The sequence below is a fragment of the Amphiprion ocellaris genome, chromosome 22, assembly GCF_022539595.1.
Source record: "Amphiprion ocellaris isolate individual 3 ecotype Okinawa chromosome 22, ASM2253959v1, whole genome shotgun sequence".
Lineage (NCBI taxonomy): Eukaryota > Metazoa > Chordata > Actinopteri > Pomacentridae > Amphiprion > Amphiprion ocellaris.
Genome location: NC_072787.1, coordinates 19832464 through 19841921, shown reverse-complemented (window position 1 = coordinate 19841921; position 9458 = coordinate 19832464). Strand labels below are relative to the sequence as shown.

At 37.9% G+C, this 9458-nt stretch overlaps 1 protein-coding gene across 3 annotated transcripts in view; it reads left to right on the top strand.

The window, feature by feature from the left end:
- Positions 1–1007: 1007 nt before the first annotated feature.
- asap1b (ArfGAP with SH3 domain, ankyrin repeat and PH domain 1b) overlaps positions 1008–9458 on the top strand; it is a 79112-nt gene continuing 70661 nt past the window's right edge. For all 3 annotated transcript variants that reach the window (XM_023285138.3, XM_023285110.3, XM_055007131.1), the window contains exon 1: positions 1008–1730. In XM_023285138.3, coding sequence (XP_023140906.1) covers positions 1605–1730 — 126 coding nt within the window. In that variant the 5' untranslated portion in view covers positions 1008–1604. The remainder of the gene's footprint in view (positions 1731–9458) is intronic.

Genomic DNA, 9458 nt, shown 5'->3' with positions numbered 1-9458 from the left:
GTTTAATTTACATACTTATTTTCACACAGGTCACTCTTAGTAATAACTGTTGGACATTTCATGCGCTAGGATGCAGCCTTTGTAGTGTTTTAACTGCAATTTGGTATAATGAAAATATGGTATAAATGTGTGTATATACATCGACAATATTATTATGCAACAGTATTTGACTAATTTAAGTGAAAATTAATTGTGCAAATGTTTAAAATGTATGTAAATATTATGGTTCAGACCACACAATATCAAATCAAATACAGATTTACTTACTTACAAATTAAATATTGAATATTAATATATTAGGATCATATAATATTTAAATACTAACATTAAGAGCCTAAAATGATATATAAATATACAACCGTGCTAAGATACAAATTTACTGAACCAAAATAATGTTGAATTGAAGATCCTACAATATTATTTCTTATATAAATTTACCTTAGTAATTTCAATATTGAGTTGAAGAGCCTATTATTAATATACATATTATTTAAATATTACATTTAAGATAACATGCAACATTATACAAAATACAAAGTGACCCCAGCAATGGAAAAACTAAGGTTATTACCCTACAATGGTAAATAATGTGCAAATTTACTTGACTAAATTAAGATTAGATTAATAATCAAAACCAATATTAAGACTTTACAATATTATTTAGGATTTAAATTTGCATGGCTAATTCAAATATTGCCCGTATGAACCTTCAGTGTTATATAAAAACACAGATTCCCCTGACAAGAATAAATATTCTGGTTAAGACCTTAAAATACTTAAATAACAAGATTATGAGCTTACATTATTGTATAAAATACAAATTTATACGACTAGATGAAATGTTAGGGTTAATAACCTAAAATTTTATACAGACAATTAAATTAATATAAAAAAAATCATCATTTCATCATTTTTTTTTTAAAAAACTGTATTTTTGTAAAGCGGCAGTGAAGTTTTATATTGAAGCCGATGACCGGAAGTTGCAGCTCCTCCCGCCGTCAGCTTGACTCCGCCTCCGAGCAGCTCCGAGCGGCCGAGCAGCAGCGAGCTTCAGTGAATGTGTGTCTGCGGCAGCGTTTGGCGTTAAAAACCACAAACTACGGCTGAAGAACGGAGCACCGGAGCCCGCTGCGCTTCCACACGACCTCGACACACCGCGGACTATGATAAATCCCGACCAGAGGCTAGTAACGGCGGGCTGTGTTGACGACAAGCGGCTTATTGCACATCTGTAGAGCATAATGAGGGCATCCGCTATTCTTTACGGTGGTTTTTCCTCCGAGGTTTAGTCAGACGCAGAGTGACACTATTTATAAATGTGTCGCTTTTAGACATCCTCCGAAGGAAAAGACACAGCGAGGGGACAGAGCCTGTAGAAATCCAGCTAATTCCCTCCTCCGTGGCCCCCGGGGAGCAGTGAAGTCATTTGAGAAGTCACAGGAGAAGAAGAAGAAGAAGACGCTTCTTAATCATCTCCATAGTTTTTGCACAGTTTTTCTGCGAGACACCCGCTGCTTTCTCTGTTTTTAAATCTTACATGGTTTTGCCTTTCTGAACATTCATCGCCGACCCTCCCGTGGGCTTTCCCCCCTTCCCGTTAAAGGATGCCGGATCAAATATCGGTGTCCGAGTTTCTCTCGGAGACAACAGAGGATTACAATTCCCCGACAACATCCAGCTTCACCACCCGACTGCAGAGCTGCAGGAACACCGTGAATGTGCTGGAGGAGGTAAGGCCACGGAGTCAGCCTGCAGAGGACGGATGGACGGATGGATGGATGGATGGATGGATGAGTGAGTGAGGATGCTTCGTTAGGCAGCACGGCCGCACACACTGCAGCTTTATTAGTGTTACTGAAGGAAAATGCACCAGATTTCAACAGGGATGCACGTTATGTAGAGTCAGATCTACATGCAGTCCACCTTAAATTCAACTGCTGATGTCTGACTGCATATTTGAATCACCTCAGAGGCCCAAATGCATAATTGTATTCCACACCAGCATCTCAGAAAACAAAATTCTCGCACTTGTTGCTTTTAAAGGCGCTTTTTTCCATGTTGCACGCTAATTGCAGTGCAAAACCTGATGCAACAACACAAATAATTTATTTTTTTCCACATATAGAGACTGAATTTGCATCAGGTTGCACATTGGTCTCTAAGAAAACACATATTTTTGCACTTTTTCCTCTAAAATGCTTTATTTTTCACGTTGCATGGCTATTCCAGTGCAAAAACATGATACAGCAAGAGCAAAAACAGACATTGCCTCCACATTTGGAATCTGATGATGTTTGACTGCCTTTAAAGCCCCCTCAGAGGTCCAAATGCATCAAAATATTGTACATCAACCTGATTTTCTTGCACCTGTTGCTTTTAAAATGCAGTATTTTTCATGTTGCATGGCGATATAAGTGGAAAATCTAATGCAACAACACAAAAAAAAAAATGTTGTAGTGATGTTAAATACATTTAGAATCCCCTTAGAGTCCCAAATGCATCAGTATGTTACACATCAGCCTCTCAGAAAACAAATTTTTTGCACTTGTCTTTGAACAGCCTTTTTTTTTATCATGTTGCACAGATATTCCAGTGTAAAACTTGATGAAACAACACAAAAAATGCATTTCAGTATCCACTTTATAGACTGAAATTTGTTGTATTGCACATCAGCCTCTCGGAAAACAAAATTTTGCAATTGTTGCTTTAAAAATGTGTTATTTTTCATGTTGCATGGCTATGCCAGTACAACATACAAAAAATGAATTTTCACCCTTACATAGAGACTAGTGATGTTTGACAGCATTTTAAAATCCCCTCAGAGGCTCAAATGTATCAAAGCATTGCACATCAGCGTCTCAGAAAACCAAAAATGTACACTTTTTGACTTTAAATAGCTTTTTTTTTCAAATTGCACACAAATTTGAGTACAAAATCTGATGCAAGAACACCAAAAAAAAGATTTTCCCTTATACAGGAACTGCTGATGTTTAAATGCATTTTAAAATCCCATCAGAGGTACATCAGCCTCAGAGAAAACAACTTTTTTTGCGTGTTGCTTGATTTTTCGTGTTGTATGCCTGTCAGTGCAAAATCTGGTGCAAGGATAACGAAAAAAAGAAAATTGTCGCTCATGTAGCAACTGCTGATGTTGGACTGCATTTTAAAATCCCCCCCAGAGGCTCAAGTGCATCGTTATGTTGCACATAAGCCTCTCGGAAAACAAAAAAATTGCACTTGTTGCCTTTAAAGTACATTTTTTTAATGTTGCAGACATATTCCAATGTAAAACATGATGCAACAACAAATTTAAAATCCCCCCCAGAGGCTCAAATGCATCATTATGTTGCACATAAGCCTCCTCTGGGGAGGATTTTAAAATGCAGATCATCCTCTAGAAAAAAAAAACTCAAAATAGTTGCACCTATTGCCACTAAAATGTAATTTTTAATGCTGTACACTCATTCCAGTGCAAAGTCTGGTGCAAAACCACCAAAAAAGGAAATTTTTCTGACGTATAGGAGCTTCTGATGTTTGACTGCTGTTTGAAATAGTAAATATAGTGTTTTCTTGCATTTTAAAACCCCCCTTAGTGGCTGAAATGTGCAGTAAATTTGCATGTTAGCCTCTCAGAAAACAACGTTTTTGCACATGTTGCCATAAAAATGCATTAGTTTTTCATGTTGCACACCTATTTTAGTGCAAAATCTACCATCAAAAACTGAAATTTCTCATTCATATCAAGACTAGTGACATTTGAATGCATTTCAAAATCCCCTCAGAGGTCTGAATGCGTCATTATATTGCACATCAAGCTCTCAAATAAGAAAATAATTGCATGTGTTGCCATTAAATTGCCATTTTTTATAGCTGCACATTCATTTCTGTGCAAGTCTGATGCAAGGACACCAAAAAGAAGGAAATTCCTCCCTTATATAGGGACTGTTGATGTTTGACCGCGTTTTAAAATCCCCTTATAAGCCAAAATATACATAATGATGCACGTCAGCCTCTAAAAAATCATCTTTTTGCACTTTTGCCTTTAAAAGGCATTTTTTTCAAGTTGTACATCTATGTCAGTACAAACTATAACGCAACAACAGCAAAAAATAAATAAAAGTTGTCCTTCAAATAGTAAATATAGTGTTTTCCTGCATTTTAAAACCCCCCTTAGTGGCTGCAATGTGCATTAAATTGCATATTAGCCTCTCAGAAAACAACATTTTTGCACGTGTTGCCATAAAAATGCATTAGTTTTTCATGTTGCACGGCTATTTTAGTGTAAAATCTACCATCAAAAACTGAAATTTCTCATTCATATCGAGACTAGTGACATTTGAATGCATTTTAAAATCCCCTCAGAGGCCTGAATGTGTCATTATATTGCACTTCAGGCTCTCAAATTAGGAAATAATTGCACGTGTTGCCATTAAATTGCCATTTTTTATAGCTGCACATTCATTCCAGTGCAAGTCTGATGCAGAGAAGGAAATTTCTCCCTTATATGTTTTAAAATCACATCATGTTGCATATCAACCTCTCAGGTAATAAAATAAGTACACTTGATGAATTTAAGGTGCATTTTTTTCTAATTCCAGTGCAAAAATCTGATGCAACAACAAGATAAAAAGACATTTCTGCAGCATCTTGCGGCTGGTGATGCAGTGTTTGTGTGTGTGAAGGTGAACTCTCATATCGTGCGCTACGTCTTGAAGCTCTTTCTCGCCAGATATGTAGAGTAATAATAGAGGGGGTGGATGGGCTTCGGTTGCAAGAGTGCAGGGAATAGAAGGATGTGCACTCAGGCCTGCAGCTCTCTGTGTTCGCTATTACATAACTTGCAGCTTCAGAGCATGCTGCCAGGCTGTAGCAGAGTGTGACACAGAGAGGGAGAAAGAAAAGACCTCTTCTAGTCTCCGGCAGTCAGATCTGGATTTAACCGTTTCACAAATCAGGTCCAGGGTTTAAAAATAGGTGAAATATCGCACAGGAACGACCCCTGTGTGACGCCGTGTCACCTTTGATCACGCGGGCCGACTGTAATCAGGTCAGGCAGGTGGGTTGTGATGTGTCTCCCACCTCCTCCTCTGCTGGCGTCCTTCCTGCCACGATTAAATGGAGCATCCTGCCAGGGGAGCGCGCACCTTTCGTCCCTTTTAATGCCAGAACGTGACCTCATTTCCCCGTTTGAAACGCGATTAGCAGCAGACGTGAGCAAACGCAGGTTTGGTGGAAGCTGTCAAGTAGAGTAGACGCATAAATCACCGTTTAGGCTGCAGTTTGTGCAGTTAAAAAGCTGCACAGATAACATGGAAACATTAAAATGAGCATAATAGCAACCAGTGATGGTTTATTTAAGGTGGAACTGCAACTGTTTTGAACATTTTCAGGCATTTTTGAAGAAAAAACGGTGAAATTATCTGATTCCAGCTTCCTTAAATGTGTATATTATCTGTTTTTTTACTCTTGTATGATATTAGTTGAGTATCTTGCACTTTGGTAGACATCTTTTTCATAACTTTCTAACAACTAATCAAATAGTCGACAATGAAAATAGTCTTCAGTCACAGTTTAAAGAACTAAACACTGGCTCAGCCCTTCCTTCAGTAAATACCAAACAATTGAGTTTATTACAGTAGAAAATTCCAGTTTATGATGCAAGTTATCTAGCTAAAAAGCTGCACAGATCACATGGAAATGTTAAAATGAGCAGAATAGCAACCAGAGATGGTTTATTTAAGGTAGAACTGCAACTGTTTTGAACATTTTCAGGCATTTTTGAAGAAAAATCAGCAAAATTATCTGATTCCAGCTTCCTTAAATGTGAATATTATCTGTTTTTTTTTTTACTTGGGCTTTGGTAGACATCTTTTTCATCATTTTCTACTGCTGTAGTTTGGGTACTTTTATGAGTTTATTACAGTAGAAACTTCCTATTTATGCTGCAGTTTATGTAGGTAAAAAGCTGCACAGATCTAGAAACAGTAAAAGAAGAAGGAGAGCAACTCGAGACGGTATATTTAAGGTAGAACAGCTACTTTGGTGAAAAAAGTGTGAAATTATCTTATTCTAGCTTCTTAATTTGAAATATTTTCATTTTTTTCTACTCTTCTATGACATTAACTGAGGATGTTGCGCTTTGAGAAACACCTTTTTTAACATTTCTTCACAACTAATAGAATAATCAACAGTGAAAATAATCTTCAGCCGCAGTTTAAAAGACGAAACACAGGCCAAGTCCTGGAAAAAGTGGAATTATCACATGACAGCTTCTTAAATTGAAATATCTTCTGTTTATTTACTCTTATATGATATAAATTGAATATCTTAGGCTTTGAGAAACACATTCTTCATCACTTTCTAACAACTGATCGACCGTGAAAATACATTTCAACCTCAGTTTAAAGGACAAAACACAGGCTCAGTCCCAAAAAAAGGTGAAATTGTCTGATTCTAACTTCTTAAATTGAAATATCTTCTGTTTATTTACTCTTATACGATATTAACTGAATATCTTAGGCTTTGAGAAACACATTTTTCATCATTTTTAAACAACTAATCTTATAATCAACAGTGAAAATAATCTTCAGCTACAATTTAAATGATGAAACACAAGCTCAGTCCCATAAAAAAGGTGGAATTATGTGATTCCAGCTTCTCATATTGAAATAGCTTCTGTTTATTTACTCTTATATGATATAAATTAAGTATCTTAAGCTTTGAGAAACGCCTTTTTCATCACTTTCTGACAACTAATCGACCGTGAAAATACATTTCTGTCTCAGTTTAAAGGACAAAACACACACCCAATCCTAGAAAAAAGGTGGAATTCTCTGATTCCTGCTTCTTAAATTGAAATGTCTTCTATTTGTTTACTCTTGCATGATCTAAATTGAATATCCTAGGCTTTGAGAAACACCTTTTTCATCAGTTTCTCACACATAATCTAACAATCAACAGTATGAAACACAGGCCCAGTCCTTCCTTCAACAAATACCAACGCACACACTCTCTGCCGTCCATCACTACGGTCTTTTGTGATTTTATTACATCGCCACAATAGAAAATCTAGCAAAACAGAGCCGGGGATCATGTTTATTCTCAACCTGGATGGCTCTGCTCTCAGTCTGCTGACTGTAACGAGGAGGAAAAGGCTCGCATCATGAATCACCTCTCTGGCTCTGTGCCTCCGAAGCTCAGAGAGAGAGACTGCAGCAGCACAAACGAAAAACATCTGTTTGAGAGGGCCGCCATGTGCGCCGGGCTTCAGTAGCCACTCTGGAATTTTTGCAGAGATCACATGACAAGGAAGACCATTATACTGGCACCAAAGAGCGAGCTACATGCTCTTCAGTGTTTAGACAAAAGGCAAGAAGATGCGCCCTGAAAGCCGGGATACACCCATCAGAAGCAGAAAGGAGCGGACAGCCGGCCCTAGAGCGATGCATGCTGGTAGATTAGTGTCTGTTTTATGAAATTAACAACCCTGTTTGATCCCTGCATAGACACTCCCTTGCATCAGAATAAAGCTGTGGGGCGTCGCTTTGCCTGAAGAAGAGTTGGTTTAAAATGTTCCTGCTGCTCTCAAAGCATCCACCCCCTTATCCACCCCCTTTTTTTTATTTCCTTTTTTTCTCCAAGTCATTTCCTTGGTATGTTGACAAGGTTAATTATTCAAAGGTATGGCGTGAATATTTAATCCTGTAACCTGAGGGGAAGCGTTGACCCTGCAGGAGAGTCGTCGGTCTCTGCAAGCTTCCACTGAGTCACGGGGAAAGAAAAGACACAAAGAAGAAGGGGAAAAAAGTTGTTGCAGCATCGCATCGTGTTAATTCAGAACCGCGCGTCAATTATTGATCAATGCATCATGACACAAAAGTATTCATGACTCACCAGCCTCCACCCTGGAAGTTAGTGTTTAGAGTTTGTCAGTGCAGAAATAAGGAAACAATGAGCAGCAAGATGCAGGGATAGAGTTTTAAAAATAACCTTTTCTGGCTCTGCTGGAGGTTGAGGGCATTGTGTGAGTTTGTTGTGTGGGTGGCAGACCGGAAGCTGGCTGATGTGTCTGGATTTTACTTTGCTGTCATCTCTGGTGCAAAGCAGTTGTTGTTGTTGTTTGCACTGTTTATCCCAGGAAGTGTTTGGCAATCAAGCCGTGAGTCTGGATTTTCTGCTGGTGTAGTTTGGTATGTTATTATAGTTGTTTTGTTGTCCAAGCAGAACTGCAGGAGATTAAGGCTGTAAATAACTATTATTTTCCACTATAGATCAACAGCAAACGCTCCCACATGTTCCAGGAGCTGCAACAGAGATGATCGATGAAGTTTTGCCCGGCAAGTCGTGGAAAATAGCCGTCCTAATCATTAACCCTTTAAGACCTACCATTGTGCAAGTCCACCAAGACATATTCTTACATTTTTTTTTTTTACATACTGTAGTTCAATTTTTTGGAGAATTTTAGTTGCTTTACGTCAATATAACCCTTTTATCCTAAGTTTTAATAATATGTATCGACGTATGTCTTAACTACTGCAATAAATTGCTGAAAAGTGCAATACACCAAAAAAAAAAAAGTTGCACAATATCCGGTGGTCTTGTTTATAAAGATTTTTGTTATGTGCGCTTTATTGTGTATTTTTACAAACTCATCACTGCAACTAAAAAGCACTCTGAGACCTGGTGAATGTGTGAAATGTTAGTGTAACTCCTCAGATTTTATATGCAAAAACAATGATCAATCTCTCTTATCTGGTTTCAAATCTACAACTAATCATAAATGAATATGCAGTCGTAACGCCGGTGCTATTCTGGGTTCTACTGGGTTAAAAGACAAGAAAATAGATTGAGCATCCAAGAGAAAGCTGCAGTAAACAATCTGGTTTTCAGCCTTGATTTAATAGAGTCGACAGTTTGAGTAGACCACAGGTGTTCAGGAAGTTTGTTCCACAGGTAAAGAGCATAGTAGTTGATTATAAATAAGTCATTAAAAATCATCAATAATTGTCAATATTGACTAAAATGAAACACTACATCGTCATCACACAGTCCTGAAAACATCATTACTTGGATAAAAGTACTCAATATCAGATTCCCTAATCAGCCGACCTCCAGGACAGACTATTGATTTCTCTAATTCCTCACAAACTACTTCCTGTAACATGTAAAACTCATCATTGTCTTCATATTTATTCCCAAATATAACAGCTAACTAAAAATACCACCAAGCAGATTGTGTTTGTTTATTCAGCAGCACAGAATTTTAAATCCCACACTTGCTTATACAAAAACGCGGCAGGTTATTACGCCGTCTGATGTAAGTTAATATTAGCAGCAGGCACTTGTTATTCCCCCGAGGGGCCGTGTATTGTCTCTACCCCGCAGATGGCACTTTGCGTCACTGGGTTTGCTTTCCTAAACCGCAGAGAGCCTCAGCAGCGATACAAGGGAAACCCTCA